General features: G+C 41.2%; 1 protein-coding gene across 1 annotated transcript in view; it reads left to right on the top strand.

Annotated features, from left to right (window-relative positions):
* LOC132569512 (leucyl-cystinyl aminopeptidase-like) overlaps positions 1-21,554 on the top strand; it is a 95,969-nt gene that overhangs the window by 28,746 nt on the left and 45,669 nt on the right. Inside the window, exons 3-6 of the mRNA XM_060235652.1 lie at positions 673-811; positions 2,068-2,199; positions 3,687-3,807; positions 16,205-16,359. Of these exons, the coding sequence (XP_060091635.1) occupies positions 673-811; positions 2,068-2,199; positions 3,687-3,807; positions 16,205-16,359 (547 nt within the window). The remainder of the gene's footprint in view (positions 1-672; positions 812-2,067; positions 2,200-3,686; positions 3,808-16,204; positions 16,360-21,554) is intronic.

The following is a 21,554-nucleotide window of genomic DNA, read 5'->3' as shown; positions in this document are numbered from 1 at the left end:
TCATAGGAAATTTCAGTTACCTGGACATCTGTTGGAAGTCCAACTCTGCTAAAAATGAAAGGTCAAATAAATTCCTGCTGACAACTTCATTTTATAGAAAGTAGAGAAGGAAACAAGGGAATCTGCTATCTTGGACTTGATTCTCACCAACAAGGAAGAACTAGTCGATGAGGTGGAAGTAGTGTGCACCATGGGCAGGTAGTAGTGACCGTTTGCGTTTGGAATTTACAGTGGACATTATGGTTCCTGTATTCTTTTGTTAAGTTCTAATGGACAAATCTGTTAAGAATCAGACATCATAGCAATTTCTTTTCTTTGTAGTGGTTTAGAATGGCGGACTTTAATCTGTAGAAATGGGTTTGATTCCCCACTCCTCCCCCACATTAAGCCAGCTGAGTGAACTTAAGTCAGTCATAGCTCTCAGAGCTCTCAACCTCACCTACTTCACAGAGTGTCTATCGTGGAGAGAGGAAGGGAAGGTGTTTGTAAATCACTCCAAAAGTCTTTTGGGTAGTGAAGGATGGGGGTATAAAACCAAACCCTTCTTCTTCTTCAAATATGTAATAAAAATACTATATTTTTTCTGTAAGTTTTTCTCTTTGCACTGAACTTGTGAGAGAATTTTACTATTTATAAATACAGTAATGTGACTACTTCTACTTTTTTTGTAAGGTGGCTTGCAGCAACTCAGTTTGAGCCCCTGGCAGCAAGATCAGTTTTTCCTTGCTTTGATGAGCCAGCATTCAAAGCCACTTTTCAAGTCAAGGTCAGGAGGGAACCACAACATTCTGCTCTGTCCAATATGCCAAAGGTAGGCTTACACTGCTGTTCTCATCCCTCTGTGTGTGTGTGCAGGGGGGTGTTATTGTGCGTTGACCCATGATTTTTGCCATGGAAAGCCATGATGCAGTTTCATGCCACATAGACTCTTCTTTCATTTTAAAAATGAGAATTTGTGGGCAGTGTCTGTTAATATTTTAGTAGTCACAGAACTGATATTTGTAAGATGAAATGGACTGATGTAAGTCTGTATAATTTGGACCTTGTTTACTGCAATGGCAGTTTGGAAACCCACAGAGGTTATCAAGGCAAAACCCCTCTCCTGCATCCACAGTGTCTGGTATTGCATTTTGTATTTAAATCTGCATTCTCCAGTAAAATGCTAAAGCCCCCCAATTACCTTCTATCCCCTACATTTCTTTTTGTTTGACTCATAAATACAATTATTTTCAGTTGCCAGTTAAAAGGTGATATGAGGACAAATGGCTGCTTCAGTGGACTGGGGTATGGAACATAATGCTTTTGTGGCAGGACTGGGAAGATCTAGACTTTCGTATCCACATAGGTGCCAGCCCAGCTTTGTTGTGATCTTTTCCAAAACATCTTATCAAAGCAGGTTTAGGAATGATCACAAGAAAGATAGGGAAAACCCAGAAGGCGCGCAGGACAGAGTATCATAATACTGTAGGGAAGCAGGGGAGGGGGACCCTCTTTCCAGCAACACTGACCCTGCCCACTGCCCCCCCCCTTCGTGGCACTGCCTTGCTTCTGTCACCCCCCTCCAGCGCGCTGAGACTGGTCCTTACTGGCTTTGATGTGGCTGGTGCAGCATCTTATCCTTTGAAGAGTCTGCGGGAGGAGACTTCGCTCCCCCTCCTTCCCAGAACTGGAAGTGAGGGGGAATGAAGTCTCCTCTCACAGGTTCTTCAAAGGACTAGAAGCTGCACCAGCTGCATTGAAGCTGGTACGGACCAGCCTCGGCGCACTTCTCTGATTGCTCGGGGGGGGGGTGAAGTGCAAGGGAGGGGGCGGGCAGCGGTGGGGGGATGAGGAAGGCAAGCAAACTAGGCATTTGCCAAGGGCTCCGGGAGGGGGGGAGCCTAATTTGGCGCACTCCACCTCCCAGCACCCTAGGCAACCGCCTAATTTGCCTAGTGGGCAAGCCGGCCCTGCTTTCCAGTAACATCTAAGCGGGTCAAACAGCCCATGTGTCAGTGATTCAGGTTGTCTTTGTGCCTGCTCAATGTATTTCAGTACCTGCTGATAAACTTTGCTGTCTGATTCTAGATAAACACCACTCCTGTGATAGATGGAATTGTTCAAGATGAGTTCTCCATGAGCCTGAAAATGAGCACCTACCTAGTGGCAGTCATTGTTGGAGACTTGGCCAATATTAGCAAGGAAACAACTGGGATTCTGGTATGTTTTTTTTCAACTGCTGCATACGAATGAACTTTTTCCCCACTAGTACTTAGCTAGAGTAAACTGGCAATGCACTTGCTAAATTGTGGCTTCCTGATTTGCTAAAATTTTGTCAGGATCGCTTTCCATATTTTCAAACATGTCTGGTATATTGGCTGTAATTCTTTCTTGATCAGCTTTGGAATACGGCACTAGCTGATTCTTTGTAAAGACGGAGAACCCACGAGAGCCTTGTGAGGAAGTGACAGGATTTTTGAGTTTCACTTAAAAGCCATCGGTCTCAATAGGCAAGGAAACGTTTGACACCGGCTAACATGGACTGGTTTCATGTGGATGAACTTATTCTTTATCCTAACACCTCATTGAAACAATAGTGGACTGAGTGTGCATGGCTGTTAAGTGGAATATTTGATAAGATGCCTGTGTGCACTCTTGATGAAAGAATTCATTACAGACTGTTTTCTAATGTTTTGGTTTATGAGTGACATGCATACTCAGTCTTAACCTTTAAAAAGTGCCTGGGTGCACTCTGTTTTTTTTTTCTATTGCAGGCTGTTTGGATTCATTTAAGTGCATTTAAGTAGAAAAAGAGATTATGTTAAAGTGCCTGCATGCACTCTTATGCATTTTATTGCAGTCTGTTTAAAGGTAGAGGCTTTGGAATATTAAAGTGCCTGTGTGCACACTTACATTTCTCATTATAGACTGTTTAGGTTACTAAGAAGTAGAGGCCACAGGGTTTTTCTCATCACCCCATTATTTTTTTATCGTAAATGTTTTGATAGAATAGTGTTTACAGTTTCACCCTGACGTTTCTTCTATTATAGCTTTGCTTAAACTCAGGGAGCTCCCTTTTTTCCTACAAAATTATGTCTGGGGCAAACAATGCTGTATAATTTGCTTTGCCAAGCCAAATTAGTATGAAGGAATCCTAAGGTCCAAATCTGTTGAGCCACAATGAGGTATATTTGCCAGTCTGCTGGGTAAAAATGGTTTTTGTGAAGGAAATAGTAAAATCTACAATTTTATTGCTTGCTGGCCAAGTATAAACTGTGCTTATAGTATTTGAGAATAAGTTCTCAGACTTTCTGCTTGTCCAGCAATCTTCCACTGCTCTTCTCACCTGTTTGGCAGACCAGCAGTGGCTTGACAGACTGGCAGTGGCTTTTAGAGCTGAGTAGCCAGCACTGATATTCTGAACTGTGAAGAAGACTGTGCTTGTTTGAGGGAAGCTGCTCCTTTGTCATCTAATTTTTTTTTGAGAAATGTCATGACATTTTTAAAAATTATTTTACTACTTGAAAAGGTGGCTATAATGGGCATATGAATGATCTTCTTGTTTACCAAAAATATGTAATTTCACAAGCGCTCTATTTTATGATATTCTTTTAAGAGTAGTTTTCTCCATTCAAATATGGAGAAAATTTGCAAGTCCTTTTGGAACTCTTTTATAACACATTCTTGTCTGTCTCTCCTTGTACCAGGTGTCTGTCTATGCTGTGCCACACAAGTTAGACCAGGCTGAATATGCGTTGGACACAGCAGTGAAGCTTCTTGAGTTTTATCAGAAGTATTTTGATATAAAGTACCCTCTTCCCAAATTAGGTGAGACATTATATTCTTCTGTTATCTATGATTTTGCACAGATGCATTGTGTGTAAATCTCTAAGGGATAGGATGCGTGCATCCCCTGGATCTCTTCTCTAGCCTTGTTATTATGGTCAGAGAAAATCAAGTTGAATTGTATTTTAGAGTGGGTTGTAATGCATAGAATTTCTTGGTTTTTTTTAAAAAAGTCAGCATACACATTTATAGTTGGAAACCTTTTATATAGTGTCTTGTGATACAGTGATGCCTCACAAAATAACATCCCAAGCAAAATGGAATGGGTAGTGTGCAAACTGGCCCAATTACAACAGTGAGAAATGCACAGCATATTTCTTTTTTTTTTTTGTATAAATAATCTTTATTTGTTAATCTTTTAAATCCATTACAACAAATATTTTTTATATTTCCAACACACCCTTCCTCCCTCCTCCCCCCCACTCTTTACTCCTAGTCTCTTCCCCCCAGCCATGGGCACAAAGTCGTAATCTTCCACTGAATGTCCGTCCTTCGTTCTATCACTGTCCATTCTAGGTAGGTCTTCCATCTGGTCGTAATTTCCTTGGTTTTCTCATCCCATGTTGTCATCTTGTTAAGTACTGCCACGATGTCCGACTGTATAAATTCAAACAAATAATTGTGCCAGATTTCTACTGTCCATTTACTTTTGTCCTTCCAACCCAAAGCAATGACCGCCTTACCCGCCAATACCATAGCCTTGACTAAATTTTACATACTCCCATCTATTATCGGGCCACCTATTGTACTTACCAACATAAGATTAAACTCTATAGTTAATGTTGTATTACATACTTTTCTGATTATTTCAATAATTTTGTTCCAAAAGATCTTTACTTCCGGGCATTCCCACCACCTATGAGCATACCACCCTTTAGAAAGTTTACAGTGCCAGCATAGCAGACTCAATCTTGGAATCATATTAGCTAATTGTGCTGGGGTCTTGTACCATTTTGTATGAAATTTATATTCAAGTTCTTTAAACTTGGTTACTTTGATTTCTTCTATTCCTTTCTTGATTTTTTCCACTGACCTCTCTGATATCCTGCCCTCCTGGCTCCATCTTCTCTGTAAATACTCTACTATTTTTTCCATATTTACTATCATCATTCTATATATCTTCCCTACCAAATCCTTTTTCTGCTTTGCCATTTCCTTGTATAATACTTCCATTGGCGTATCTATCCAAAAATCTTCATTTTCACTAATCTTTTTTACTGTCTTGTATAGCCCAGCTACTTTTAACCAGTATTATTTTCCTATTTCTTCTGTTATTTTGTGTAAGGGTTTAAGAATTCCAGTCTACAATAATCTTTAAGATTTAACCTTTCCCACCAATTAGTTTCTTGCACTTCCTCATTGACAGTTTCCAGTGGTGCCCATCTAGAAATTCTTCCTAACCAGTGTGGCTGCCATTTCTTCCAAACCTCCAATGAAGCTCTTCTAGGGCCTATTGTTAATTGTAAGTCTTTGGTCGTAACTTTAGAAAAAATGCCTGAACTCCCATTATTATTATTTATTTCATTTTCAAAATTGACCCACTTCTGAGTCTTTTCCTCACCTATTTCCAATAATGGTTTTATTTGGAAAGCTTCATAATAAATATTTAGATCCGGAATCCCCCATCCAAATTCTGATTTATGATTATATATTATTCGCTTATGGAATCTGCAATTTTTACTGTTGAATATCCATTCTCTTAATGCTCTATTCCATTGTTCAATTTTATTTTTCCTTGTTCCCAGAGGCAGCGTTTGAAATAGGTATGTTAACTTTGGTACCCAAAACATTTTAGCACTTCTTATTCTAGCTGATATCCCTAACGTTTTATTTTTCCATCTTTTCATGTCTCTCTCAATTTTTTCCATATTTTATCATAGTTATCCTTTATCATTTTATCGATATTTTTATGCAGAACTATACCTAAATATTTATATTTCTTAACCCCCAATCCTATTTTCGTAGACCTATTTATCTCTTGCCTTTCTTTTCTATTAACATTGAAATAAATAATTTCTGATTTTGCCAAATTAACCCCTAGGCCTGAACACTTTTCAAAGTCTTCTAGGATAATCTTAATTTCCTTAACCCCCTCTTTAGGATTAGACATAATTACAATAATATCATCTGCAAAGAGGTTAAACTTCATCTCTTTGTTACCTATTTTATAGCTCCCTATTCTACCCGAATTCCTAATCCGTTCCGCTAGTTGTTCTATTGCTATTATGAATAAGAGAGGAGATAGAGAACAACCCTGTCTTACTCCTCCTTGTATAGGAAATACTTGTGTACGGTTGTTGTTCACCCTTACTTTCGCATTTCCTCCTTTATAGATCCCCTGCAGTGCCTGTAGAAACTTTTTCCCTATCCCAATTTTCCTCAATATTTGCCATAGAAATTCATGAGATAGAGTGTCAAAAGCTTTGTAAATGTCTAGTTTTAATAATCCTATTTTTTAAGAACATAAGAGAAGCCATGTTAGATCAGGCCAATGGCCCATCCAGTCCAACACTCTGTGTCACACAGTGGCAAAATTTTATATATTTATATATATATATACACACACACACACACACACACTATGGCTAATAGCCACTGATGGACCTCTGCTCCATATTTTTATCTAAACCCCTCTTGAAGGTGGCTATGCTTGTGGCCGCCACCACCTCCTGTGGCAGTGAATTCCGCATGTTAATCACCCTTTGGGTGAAGAAGTACTTCCTTTTATCCGTTTTAACCTGTCTGCTCAGCAATTTCATCAAATGCCCACAAGTTCTTGTATTGTGAGAAAGGAAGAAAAGTACTTCTTTCTCTCCTTTCTCCATCCCATTCATTATCTTGTAAACCTCTATCATGTCACCCCACAGTCGACGTTTCTCCAAGCTAAAGACTCCCAAGCGTTTCGACCTTTCTTCATAGGGAAAGTGTTCCAGCTCTTTAATCATTCTAGTTGCCCTTTACTGGACTTTCTCCAATGCTATAATATCCTTTTTGAGGTGCGGCGACCAGAACTGCACACAGTACTCCAAATGAGACCGCACCATCAATTTATACAGGGGCATTATGATACTGACTGATATGTTTTCAATTCCCTTCCTAATAATTCCCACCATGGCGTTGGCCTTTTTTATTGCAAACACACACTGTCTTGACATTTGCAGTGAGTTATCTACCATGACCCCAAGATCTCTCTCTTGGTCAGTCTCTGCCAGTTCACACCCCATCAACTTGCATTTGTAGCTGGGATTCTTGGCCCCAATGTGCATTACTTTGCACTTGGCCACATTGAACCGCATCTGCCACATTGAAGCCCACTCACCCAGCCTCAACAGATCCCTTTGGAGTTCCTCACAATCCTCTCTGGTTCTCACCCCCCTGAACAATTTAGTGTCATCCGCAAACTTGGCCACTTCACTGCTCACTCCCAACTCCAAATCATTTATGAACAAGTTAAAGAGCATGGACCCAGTACCGAGCCCTGCGGCACCCCACTGCTTACTGTCCTCCACTGCGAAAACTGCCCGTATATACTCACTCTCTGCTTCCTATTACTCAGCCAGTTTTTGATCCACAAGAGGACTTGTCCTTTTACTCCATGACTCTCAAGCTTTCTAAGGAGCCTTTGATGAGGAACTTTATCAAAAGCTTTCTGGAAGTCAAGGTAAACAACATCTATTGGGTCTCCTTTGTCCACATGTTTGTTCACCCCCTCAAAGAAATGTAACAGGTTAGTGAGGCAAGATCTTCCCTGGCAGAACCCATGCTGAGTCTTCATCAATAACCCGTGTTCATCAATGTGCCTACTCATTCTGTCCTTGATAATGCTTTCTACCAACTTTCCCGGTATTGAAGTCAGACTGACTGGCCTGTAATTTCCCGGATCTCCTCTGGAACCCGTTTTAAAGATGGGGGTGACATTTGCTACCTTCCAGTCCTCAGGAATGGAGGCAGATTTCAATGAAAGATTACAGATTTTTGTTAGAAGATCCACAAGTTCAACTTTGAGTTCTTTCAGAACTCTCGGATGTATGCCATCAAGACCCGGTGATTTATTAGTTTTTAATTCATCCATCAGTTGTAGGACCTCCTCTTTTGTCACCTCAATCTGACTCAGGTCTTTCAACACCCCTTCCAAAATTAGTCGTTCTGGGGCGGGCAAAAAGTTCTCATCTTCCACAGTGAAGACAGAGGCAAAGAATTCATTCAGCTTCTCAGCCATTTCCCTATCCTCCTTCAGTAATCCTTTTATCCTGTGGTCATCCAAGGGCCCCACTGCCTCCCTGGCTGGTTTCTTACTTCTAATATATTTGAAATTTTTATTGTTGGTCTTTATGTTTTTTTGCAATATGCTCCTCATAGTCCCTTTTTGCCTGCCTGATCACAGTCTTGCATTTGATTTGCCACAGTCTGTGTTCCCTTTTACTAATCTCACTTGGACTGGTTTTCCACCGCTTAAAGGAGTCCTTTTTACCTTTTACAGCTTCCATTACTTTGTTTGTTAACCATGCAGGCCTTTTCTTATGCCTGTTTGTGCCTTTCCTAACTTGTGGTATGTATTTTTTCTGAGCTTCTAGGATTATAGTTTTAAATAGTCTCCAAGCTTCCCCAAGGGTTTTGACCGTATTTACCTTTCCTTTCAGTTTCCTCCTCACATGCCTCCTCATCTCATTGAATTTACCTCTTTTAAAGTTAAATGTGGTTGTGGCGGTCTTTTGGGGCAACTCCCTATTTATACAAACGGTGAAATCAATAACATTATGGTAACTGCTCCCAAGTGGCGCAATCACTTTTACATCTCTCACCAAGTCTTGGGCATTACTTAGGACCAAATCCAGGATCGCCCCACCCCTGGTAGGTTCTGAGACCATCTGCTCCATAGCACAGTCATTGAGAGCATCTAGAAACTCAGTCTCTTTCTCTCGACCAGAACACATATTGACCAAATCAATCTGCGGGTAGTTAAAATCACCTATTATGACACAGTTTTTACATTTAGCCGCTATCTTTAAGCCTTCCATCATATTATAATCGTCCTCTCTCTTTTGATTTGGTGGGCGATAACAAACTCCCATAGTTAAATTTCCTTTTGGGCCCTCTATTTCAACCCAAAGCATTTCTAAAAGGGAATCTAATTCTCTGACCTCAGTCTTACTGGACCGTATATCCTCTCTGACATACAGAGCAACCCCACATCCAACCCTTCCCTCCCTATCCTTCCGATATAACTTATATCCAGGAATCACCGTGTCCCACTGATTCTCCTCATTCCACCAAGTTTTTGAAATTCCCACAATGTCTATGTTTTTTCCCAACACTAAGCATTCCAATTCACCAATTTACTTCGAACACTTCTAGCATTTGCATACAAACATCTATAATTTCCCAGGCAAGCTAGGCCCGCCACCTTCCTCCTGCCGCCTCGAGACTCTGGCAGACAGTCCATACTGTTTGTCACCATCACAGTGGACAACTCTGATCCGTTACCCGGTAGAAAAATAGCAGCCAACCCTTCATCTCTTTTAGACGAGTCCTCCCAAACAAAAGACATTTCATCTCCTGTCGGCTTTCCCCCAAGATTTAGTTTAAAAACTGCTCTGCCACCTTTTTGATTTTAAGCGCCAGCATCCTGGTTCCATCCGGGGACAAGTGGAGACCGTCTCTTTTGTACAGCTCCCCACTTGTTCCAGAAAGCATCCCAGTGCCTAACAAACTTAAACCCTTCCTCCTTACACCATCGTCTCATCCACACATTGAGACTTCTAATTTGTGCCTCTCTCTCCTGCCCTGCACGTGGAACAGGTAGCACTTCTGAGAAGGCCACCTTGGGGGTCCTGGCCTTAAGTCTCCTGCCTAGCAACCTAAATTTTTCCTCCAGGACCTCACGACTGCATTTCCCCACATCATTGGTGCCAACATGCACCACGACCACAGGCTCCTCCCCAGCACTGTCTATCAGCCTATCTACTACACGCGTAATGTCCGCTACCTTCGCACCAGGCAGGCAAGTCACCATACGGTCAGTACGCGGTTTCGCCACCCAGCTGTCTACTTGCCTAAGGATCGAATCACCAACTACCAAACCCCCCCCCTCTCCCCCTGCCCAGGGATGGTTCCTTGTTGCGAAAGGATTCCCGCTCACCAACCGAAGAAGAGGTCCCTTCTGAGGGTGCATTCCCCTTATCCTCAGCATGGTGCCCTGTTCCCTCTCAACCCTCACGCTCTCTGGCAGCAACGGGGCTGCTACATTCAGAGCGGGGCTCATCTAATACACCCCCGAGAGTCTTCCCCAAGTGCCTAACTGACCGTCTCTGCTTCTCTAGGGCAGTCACCTTGGCCCCAAGGGTACGAACTCGTTCCCTGATGACCAGGAGCTCCTTGCATCGAGCACAAACGCAAGACTTCTGTCCTTTGGGCAGATAGTCATACATGTGACACTCAATGCAAAACACTGGAAAGCCCCCACCCCCCTGCTGGCATTTTATCTTCTATATATATATATATATATATATATGTCCCGCCCAGCCCGGGCGAGGACTACGCAAGGGGGACCCCCCGGTGCCTGCCAGCCACTCCCGGCCCCTGCCGCCGCCCCGAGAGCCTCCCACACCTTCCCAAGCCCCCGCGGCGGCCCCACCCCTCACCTGGGCTGACGGAGTGCCAACAGCCGCCCGAACGGCGCCTCTCAGCCACCACGCCCGTCTCCGGGTCCGAGGAGCCTGGCCAGAGCGAGACGTCGGGGAGCAGGAGGGAGAAGCTGAGCCCAGCTCTGGGCAGAGAGGAGGAGAGCCGCCTGACCCGTGGTGGCGAGAGACGCCATACCCCAGCACGCTGCAGAAGTCCGAGACGCCTGAGGCACGCCCAGGCAGCCCAGCCCCGGCTCGCCTCTCCCGGGCGTCTGGGGCTTTGAAGGGGGGGGGAGCCAGAGAGGGGCAGAACCCAGGAGGGGGGAGGACTGAGACGGGGGGGATAAAGGGAGGGAAGGAGGAGGTCGGGGAAGAAGCTGGCCGGTGCTTATTGAGGCTGCCTCGCGCGAGAGAGGGACAGGAGCCGCAGCACAGCCAGGAGGGGAACGGGGGCCTGCGGTGAAGTAACCTGGCTCCCACCCCTGTTTCTGAGACCTCCGGGGAATGCCCCAGAGTGCCCGGGAGGGGCGACGGCGGCGCCAGGAGACCGGGAGAGGTACCCAGAGCGTGACTATATATATATATATATATATATATATATACATACAAGGGAATCGGGGATCTGGGTTCCTGGTCCTTAGGGAGCCCCTAGGCAAAGAGCCATAAACCAAGAGCCCTTTAGCTCTCTGGCAAGGCGCAGCTTAAAATGCAAAGAGGGGCTTTGTGTTGAGTTTTTGTTAATTTTTATACTTCTAACCTTCTGTTTTGCTTTTTTAATCTTCAAATAATTCGCCAATCGTTTTGCCGTATTAATACTATTTCTCTGAAAATCATTCCGTACCATAATTTCCTTTTTCCATATTGTAGCTATGTCCAATGCCTCCAGCTGTTTTTGGATCTCTTCTATTTTATTGTGTTTTGCAAGGCAATATTTTAACATTTGTTCCTTTTGTAACTTCGCCAATTCCTGAAATTTGGCCTGTCTTTTGTCATACCATTCTCTTTTCATCCTCTTTTCGCTCTTTATACAATGCCCCCTTATTACCGCTTTGGCAGCATCCCATAATACATTAGTGGGGACCGTTCCTCTATTTTCCTTAAAATATAAATTTATCTGTGTTTTCATAAAGTTTTTATCCTCTTCTTTGCCATTATTAAATTATTTTGTCTCCAGGGTGTATATGTTATTGGTAAATTTAACTCTAACTCAATGCTTATAGGAGCATGGTCAGATATCCAGATTGGAAAGGTTATAATTTCTTTTATAGACATATTGTTATTCTTTTCCAGAATTATATAATCTGTGCATGATGCCGTTTTATGCCTACTAGAAATGTGTGTGGGTTTAGGTCTATAACTTGTAAATTCATGTGCTTCTTTCAATCCCCATTCTTCCAACTTAATATTTTTATTCTTTGTTATATCCATGTTAAAGTCTCCTGCAACTATTAATTCACCCTCTGAGAATTGTTGAATCTTTTTGAAGACCTTAATTAGAAAATTATTTTGTTTTTTGTTTGGTGCGTAAATATTCACTAGGGTAACTCGTTTACCTTCCAATTTAAACTTAACTAATAGGTATCTACCTTCCTTATCCATTAATGTTTCGATATCCTCTATTGTTAAATTCTTATGGGTCAAGGCTGCCACCCCCCTGGCCTTGGAAGTCCCTCTAGCTTCTGCTAAGACCTGCCAATATGGATCTTTTAATAACGGTGTTCTGTCTTTTTTTTTTTTTTATGTGTCTCTTGCAGACACATCAAATCTGTCTTTTGTTCTCTGGCTAATTTAGTTAACCTGTACCTCTTCAGATTTGATGTTAACCCATTTACATTCAGTGAAAGTATTCTTAATGACCTATCCATTTTCTTTATTTTTCCCCCCATTCACCTCCCTGGCTGTGGGTGTTTATCTATATATATTAGAAGATGCCTTCCCTCCCCCCCCCGCCCTTCCCTGTGGCTGAGACAAATTTGTGGACGAAAACATCATCCCGTCTCCCACCTTCTAGAGTGTATGCATCCCTAATCTCCCCCTACATATCATTCCATATAATTAGCTCATTAAACTTTTGTATACTTCCCTTTATGAGATATCCTCAAGAGAAGCCGTCCTTCACCTTTTATCAAGCCTGCTTGATGCTCCTTCTCCTGGATCATCAGGTGTCACCATGGTTTCCTCTTCTCTATGTGCACTCAAGTCGTCTGTGGCAAGTCCCAATCTTCTCTAAAGTTCTTCTGCCTCCTTGGGGTTTCTAGCTATCATCCTGTTCCCATCTTTAAATATTATTATTGTAGCTGGATACCCCCATGAAAATTTTATTTTGTTGTCGTATAATTTTTTCCCGTAAGGTCTCATTAGGTTTTTCTGTTTAATAGTCTCTTGGCAGAAGTCTTCTCTCACCCAGACCTTATTGCCTCTGAAGGACTCATCCTTCTTTTTCAAAGTTTTATAAACTTCTTGCTGTAGCTTCTCTCTTGTAAATTTAATAATAACATCTCTTGGAGCCCCACCCTCTCCTCTCCTCTGTAGTCTATAGGCTCTTTCAATTTCTTGGGGCTGAACCTCCACCCCTTGATCTACAATCCACTCTCTCGGCGTTCCCTCTAGAAGTGTATTATTTATCTCTTCAGTAATTCCTGCAAATATGAGGTTAGCTCTCCTGTTCCTGTCTGAAATCATTGCCAGTTGGCTGGATAACTGATCTATTTTTTGTTTATTTTTTCTTGCAAGTTCCTTGGCTGAGTTAGCTGTCTGCGTTGTAATACTCAGTTGTTCAGCAATACTCGAAACTGCTTCATTTACTGATTTAATTCCATCCGATAGCTGCCCTAGTGAGGCAGTAACTATATTTTGAAAAGCAGCTAGCTGTTCGTATAACTCCCTAATTGTCTTCGCCATCTTCAAAGTGAACTAGGCTTAATGGGAGTTTAAATTCGCTCAGGGCATTGCCTACTTAGAAGAGTAAAAAATGATTGTTTTCTTACCCTTGGAACGCTGAGATAAGACTTCTTTCAATCAGCAAATACTCCTACAGCAATTCCTTCTTACTATTAGTCTTGAGGACAGACTTATCTCAAATTATTTGAGCTTTTAGCAAATTACGCTGAGGAGAGAACGGGCCAGCTGTTGGCTTTCTACAGCGCATGCTTACAACTCGATGTACAGCATATTTCTTACCAATAACATGCAAAACCTCGGACAAAGATTTGATGAAATGGAACAAACTTAACTTGTCCTTACTGGGCAGGATAGCTGCAATTAAAATGAATATTTTGCCAAGGATAATGTATCTGTTTCAAACCATCCCGATTGTAAAAGATGCAAAACAATTTAACAAATGGCAAAGGAAAATTTCTGATTTCATTTGGGCCGGAAAGAAACCAAGGATAAAGATGAAGATCTTAACGGATGCCAAAGAGAGAGGAGGCTTCCAACTTCCCGATCTAAGATTGTATCACGATGCAGTTTGTTTGACATGGATAAAAGATTGGATAATGCTGTTAGACAAAAAACCTTTATGGTTAGAAGCTCACGGAAATAAATTCAGCTGGCACGCGTACATGTACTATGGGAAGAATAAAATGGATGTTTTTTTCTCTCACCACTATGTCAGAAATACTTTACTAAATACTTGGATAAAATACAAGAAATACGGGGACGAGAGAAAACCGCTATGGATAGTGCCAGCAGAAGTAATAAAAATAACAGCTGAATCCGAAGAAAAAAGAGAAATGTCATATAATCAACTGCTTAAGATTCAAGGAGACAAAATTGAATTAAAAACCTCAGAAGAGCTAAATAACAATTATGATTGGTTTCAAATGCAACAAATTAAAAGCTTGATGGAAAATGACATAAAATCAGAGGGAATTAGACGAGAACAAACAGAACTGGAAAGGGTCTTGCTAGGTGACAATGAAAAATTGATATCAAAAGTATATAAGTTATTATTGAAATGGTCTACAGAAGAAGAAGTAGTAAAGTCTCAAATGGTCAAATGGGCAATCAGTGTGAACAGAGAAATACAAATGGATGCATGGGAGCACCTCTGGAAGAACTCAATGAAAATATCAACTTGTCAAAGTATTAAAGAGAACTGTTTTAAGATGATGTATAGGTGGTATATGACTCCGAAAAAACTGGCTAAGATAAGTAAGAAAATGTCGGATAGATGTTGGAAATGTAAAAAACATGAAGGTTCTTTCTTCCATATGTGGTGGACATGTGAAAAAGCGAAAGAATTCTGGAAGATGATACAACAAGAAATCTTCAAAATTTTGGGCTATGACTTTAAGAAAACTGCAGAGACGTTTTTACTTGGATTACAATTAGAAAAATTTCCAAAAGAAGACAGGACTCTAATTTGGTACCTGCTATCAGCTGCTAGGACATTATACGCGCAGCTTTGGAAGCAAGAAAAAGTACCGGAGAAATGGGACTGGACCATGAAAGTTTTATTGTGGTGTGAAATGGACAAACTAACTAGAACACTAAGAGACTATGATTTAGAGATATTCAAAAGGGAGTGGAGAAAATTTAAAGGATATATGGAGAAAACTTGGAAAGTAAAGAAACATTGGACAATTTTTTAGTAGTAAGAATATATACATTGAACTTTGAGCAGTTAGAAGTGCCTTTAATATTGATTTTGAATTTATAACCTCGGGGAAGTCAACATTGGAGGGAGGGGGGATGGAAATGTCATATGGGTTAATGCGGGGAAAAAAAATTAAGAAATAGTTAAGTTTTGTAACCATATGCTACCAATAAATTGTTTAAAGACAATAACATGCAAAACCTCATTTTCACAGTCTAAATGTGTATCATATGAATGAAAAAATATTCCTTCCCTGTTTTTCTCATCATTACTTCCTTCATCTCCCTTATGCCAAATTTTAGATTGTAAGTTCCTTAGAGCAGGGAACTGTCAACTTGGATTCTAAAATGCCATGCACATATTTCCTTTCCTTGTAATTTAACAGCCTACAAGCCATACGTCAAAGTATTTTATAAGTGATTTGTAACTGCATAGATAAATATGGCAGAATCACATGTACATTTTTTATCTTGCATGACAGTAAGATCTTTAGTTTCTGTTTTTCTGAAATGTTCTGTAGACAGTCCAGGGAGTCATATATTGGTTACAAAGTGAGATATAACTGGGCAACTGAAAAGTATATGGGCAATTGAATCAACTTGATCTGTATAATAAGTACAGAAACATTTCTCAGGGGTGGGTGTTCTACTAAAATGGCCCTTCATCTCAGAGGAAGCTAACCCATTGCATCTAAGTAGCAGGAAGGAGTGACAATATTTTGGAACTGTTAGATAAAAGAAGTATTTAGACAATTCAAACATTTTTTGATAAGATAAATGGAAGTAAATAGGGGAGCATTTCTTGTCAGCTTAGAGCTTTAGCATAGCCCAATCTTTTTAAATTAATCAATGTGCATATTTGTGGTGATGGTTTTGTTCATGTTAGTATTTTGACTTTGTAAGGGTGTCATGTTTCCTGTACTCATTGAATTTGAAAGCTTTGGTTTTTGTGTGTGGGGGAGGGGTTTGTTAGACATTACTGAAAAAAATGACCTTGAAATGTTTCTTGGGTACCATATGGAATATGTATTCCATGTGTTTACATTTTAGTATGTGTCTGTTTGCATGATATGTTTCCTAAGTATAGTAAATATTAAGAATTGGCATTTTTGATGCTGCTGGCTCATTAAAGGAACAATTTTTCTTTCTGTCTCCAGATTTGGTAGCTATTCCTGATTTTCAGGCAGGGGCTATGGAAAACTGGGGCTTGATCACTTTCCAAGAAACAAAGCTCCTTCATGATAATAAAACATCTTCGGCAATGGATAAGAAAAAGATAACAGCAGTGATTGCACATGAGCTGGCACATCAGGTATGAAGTACCTCAGTCCTAACAACAGAATTTTTCTGTTTGTTTTAAATTAGTGTACTTAAGTGTTCTGCTAGTTACAAGAATACTTGCAATTTTATTGATTGCTTGTTCCCACACTTGGATAGGTATGCAAGGTTAAATGGGCTATTCTTGAGAAGCATTCTTAAGAATGTAAGAAAGGTACTGCTGGATAAAGAAGACAATTTAGCCTATTTCCTGAGTTAATCATAAGGGCAAAAACTCATCTTCTGACCGAGCCCCAAAACATCTGTAAGCAAATATTCATCTATGGTGTTAATCATGTCACAGTCAGCTTTTACCACAAACAAAAATTAAGGAAGGAAATTATTTCTGGGAATCAGGAAACTACCAGATCTTCATCGTGGTCTCTGTGCAGTCCCCTACATGTGTTTTCCACCTGGAAATGAACCGGACCTCAGAGAATTCAAAGCTAGCCTCAGGCGTTTTATTTTGGCGCACATTCCCTCTCGATCTGGGGACCAGGCATACACTGCGCATGCCTGGAACAAGGGGGAGGCACTCTATCCACCCAGTTTCTTCTTAATCGCCATCCGGAATAGATCTACCTCAGTGCATCTCATTGATTCTTCTCCACAGGCATCTTCCTTCATTTCTTAGACTGGTATCGTTACTCGTTTTTCCTCTTTTCTTACCTATAAAAAAAAAAGACTTCCGCTTTACCGCTCCCCCTCCCCTTCTCTCCCCGCCGCCCAGGCGTATGGAAGGGAAGGACAGCAAAACAACCTTCAAAAGTGCATTCGGTGTGGGACCAAAATTCCATCTACCGACAAACACTCTTTATGCTTATTTTGTTTGGGGGAGGCCCACAGAGTCGACACTTGTGTCCACTGCAGCCAGTTTGGAAAGCAGGCCAAAAAGAATCGGGCTGCTCGACTCAAAAGCCACCTTTTGGAGTCTTCTCTGCGGCCTGTGATGCCCCATGACTCTGGGTCTCATACCTAGCCACCTTTCCTAACTACAGAAAGGGACGTGGTTTGATCGGCAGCTTCTGTGGCATCGGTTCCCAGCAAACATCAATCCGAAAAACATACAAAAAAAATCTAACGACTCCAAGAAAAAACACCAATCAGAGTCATCTTCAAAACATCGCTCAGATTCGACTTCATCGAAATCCAAAGCAAAGACCGACCGTAGGTCTTCGGATTCAAGACCCTCCAAGCATACCATGGCTTTGACCTCCGTACCGACATCACACTCGGCTTCCACTTTGACCTTGACAGCAGCGGCCATGGCTGTGGTGTCATCGGCATCAACTGCACCAGTCCTTCCAGCGAAGCTCTTGGCTCCCACCGATGTCATTACCAATACACCTTTGCAATCCGACATCTTCCGTATCCCATTGCAATCTCCTTCTATCCATGGATTCTTACCCAACGAGATCCTTGCCGCTGACTCTCTCGATCCACCACCATTTCGACCTCGAGCACAGCAAACTAATTTCCTTGGATTCCATTCTTTCTGAGAAGTGTTGGCGCCCCGCACCTTTAAGGGATTCAGCCGTCTCTCCACTCTGTTGAGAATCTTCAATCCAGACTCATGATCGACGTCGTTCATGATCTCCGCTGAGCTGGTCACCAATGTACACAGACTTTTCCACTCAAGTCTATGCTGACTCACGATCTCCAAGCCGGCACATGGATTGCTACTTTTACAGCCCATCATGATCCAGATCACCCTCGCCTCCACATTAGTACCAGCAGCACTATGGGAACTCCCGATCACCTTCCTACGAGTTCCACCAACCTCGATACTGTGAGGAAGCCTACGAGCCTCCGAACCATGATGAAATCTACCAGCCTCGGTACCGTGAGGAAATCTACTACCCTCGATACCATGAGGATTTATCTCCTCGTAGACACAGGTGCTACACCCAGGATTCGATCACCAGTGGCCTCGACTTCTGCTGCCCAGTCTGCCCCATCTAAACAACAACAGATAGAACAACCTGGCCAACCTATCCTACCAGATAAGGTTATAGTGACCAAGCCTTTGGACAACCGTCCAACCACACCTATGGACGCACCTGATACCTGATGATTCTGATTCTGACCACTCTGACTCTTCTCAGTCTGCAAGGTCTGCATCCATGTCACCTATTTCTGGCATCACTAAACCGGCTGATCTTTCACCATCTGAAGGCTCCAAGGTCTATTCCACTAGGAAATCCTACTCCCAAAAGTGGAAGGGCTGGGTGAGAGAAGCGGTTTTCAGTATACGCTGCTCAACACAAGTTCCTTCCTGAATCATCCTCTATAGCCCAAATCCTGTTATACAGTCTGTCTCTGACTCCGGTCTGGGCTACTCCTCCTTGAAAGTTCACTTGGCTGCTATTTCAGCTCTTCATCCACACGTCGACGGATGCACTGTCTTCTCTCATTGCGCAATAAAAACTTTCCTAAAGGGCATTTTACATCTTCACCCTCCAATTTGTCAACTGCAACCAACATGGAGCCTGTCTTATGTCCTAAACCAGTTGATGAAACCTCCTTTTGAACCTCCTTATTTACTTAAAATACTAATATTTAAAGGTACCCTTAACTACTTAAAACAAAAATTAAATGTCCTTCTTTCTTCTATTACTTAATCATTATCAATAATCGTCCAATGTCCTTTTACTTTCCACTCTTTTTCTACATATCTTCTAAACTTTTCCCACTTCATCTTAAAATCTTCTAGATCATAGTCTTTTAAAATTCTTGTTAATTTGTCCATTTCACTCCATGTCATAACTTTTACAATCCAATCCCATTTCTGTCGTGGGAGCCAGCCCATAACACCGGTGAGAAAAGTAAGATTTACACGACAATACTAACACACACAGACACAGACACACAGGGAGGTGCCTGAATCAGGTTCAAAAGTGCATCAGGAGGTTGCTCAACGAACAGTAGCTAGAAGCTTCTCATAACTCCAAAAAAACTGCTGCGCAACACTGATGGCTGCTTTTATTTACGATATGACATCACAACATTCCACTTGCTCCAGCCAATTAATTATCATGTCTGATCAGCGTAACCACAAATAACGCCTGCGCAAATCTCTTCAAACTAGCATGTTTTCCTTATCATATCAAAGCTTCAACGCACAACATTCTGTGGCGCAGTTTAATTTCTCTTTTCTTCAACCTGAATCCCCACATTTCCTCTCTTTTTTATTTATTTTTTCTTCAGTGGAAAGTGCTTGATATCTTTGTTGGAATAATTGTTGTCTTGTAACCATCAGGGCTGAAGGAGAGCGTTGACTACCTAATCTAAATACATTGATTAATAAAAGAATACATTGTATATAAAACAAGCTATTAGTAATATGAATATTATAATCACTACTATTACAAAATTTCCCAACTACTCCCAATTTGGAAACCAGGACTATATTCTAACTATGGCTTCCTCTGTAACCCCTGATTCATTTATATAAAAACAACTGAATTGATTTAAAAAAAGGATACAAACCTCATTCTATAAAAATAGAAAATCTTAACCAGAACAATTTTTTTAAAAAAGTGTTAATTACAAAATTCATTTCAATTAGCAAAGCAGCAATAGCTATTTTTGAAGCATTAGTAAATAATTTTATATCTTTAAAAATGGTTAACAATATCAAATCATCACTAACAGATGTCATAGCAGGAATAAAAACTTGCAATATCCAATAGCAGTATCTGTAACTTACTCAGTGCTTGCTTATATATATATGTGTGAGTGAGGATTATATGATACCATAATATCAGAATGCTTAACAGTATACATATTATAAAGACCAAGAATGATTAGAGTACATTTGCTCTCTAATAAGAAGGCAAAACCTTATAAGCACTATGTTCACAGACAAAAACACACCATTTTTCAGACCGTAACTATAATTTTCAGTAGTTTCCACGTTTGTCTTTCATTTCAGAATTACATTTCCCACCCCACCTGTTACTCCTAATACTAAGATTACAAAGACAATTCAGATTTTTCACGCCATGGTCTGACACATCGAGCAACTGCAAAGGCTCGAATGCAATGTTGAATAACATGACGTGATGTTTCTCCTCTCCTGGGTGTAGCCCAAATAAAACCTGAAGATGTGTCTATTGTAAGATGTAACTTGTTGAGAGGGACTAGTGCTGGTACATGAGTCACATCCATTTGTCAAACCTGGTTGGCCTGAGCTCCTCGAGGATTCACTGCATCATAAGGAAAGTTAATGGGAGTCTTACAACAAGAAGGACACACAGACACAATGTCCCTTGCTTGTGACATCGGGATGGAGAACATTCTGTGCAAGTTCTTTGCAGACTGATGGAATGCAGCATGTGACTGAATAGGATCATCAAACAAGGAAAAAACATTATTCCGAAGCGCTGCATCTGCACATGCATTTCCTTCCACCAACATCCCTGGTAAGCCAGAGTGGGAACGCATGTGTGTAACAAAACAGAAAGCTCTTCTTTCCTGCAATAAAGACTGCAACTGACAGAACATTTCATATAATTCTTTGTCAATAAATGGAGACAAATAAGACAAAGGTAGATGAATCATCAGTCTAAACACATACTGAGTGTCCACTACAAGGTTAAAATCATTTTCAAACAACTGAAATGCTAAAATTACAGCAGCTAATTCTGCTCGCTGAGCTGATGACTGTGAGTTGGTAAATCTCACTTCCCACACCCCATCCTGCTTCTGCCAGGTGTCCACGCCTCGGATTGGACATCCATCTGTGAAAAGAGTTAAAGCATCCTGCAAAGGGTGTGGAGAGAAACAAGTTGTTAATTTGTAAGGCATTTGGGAAAGCAACAACAAGCGTTTATCTTTGGAGGGGTTACAAAGGATTGTTCCCAAAAAACCCGCAAAAGCTATCTGGAACTCTGGCGTCATCTGCAACAAACGATATATCTCATCCTGTGAAAAGGGAAAATAAACAAAATTAATATCTTTTCCTGTCAGCTGGATTGTACGACTTCTGGATTTAGAAAACAAGTCGGAGACCGCTGTGACCCACGGGTATAAATTTTTTGAAGGAATATGTGGTAGATGAATCCCTTCCACGATAGCAATTTTTTCTTTTGTTTCAGGGGCATACAGTACTGCTGTAGGCAATTGAAACGTAGACAAAATAACACAAGATAATTGTAAATCCCTGCTTGGCAGTCGATCTACTGCCAG

Source organism: Heteronotia binoei, chromosome 4, assembly GCF_032191835.1.
Source record: "Heteronotia binoei isolate CCM8104 ecotype False Entrance Well chromosome 4, APGP_CSIRO_Hbin_v1, whole genome shotgun sequence".
NCBI lineage: Eukaryota > Metazoa > Chordata > Lepidosauria > Squamata > Gekkonidae > Heteronotia > Heteronotia binoei.
This window is presented reverse-complemented; position numbering and strand designations above follow the sequence as displayed.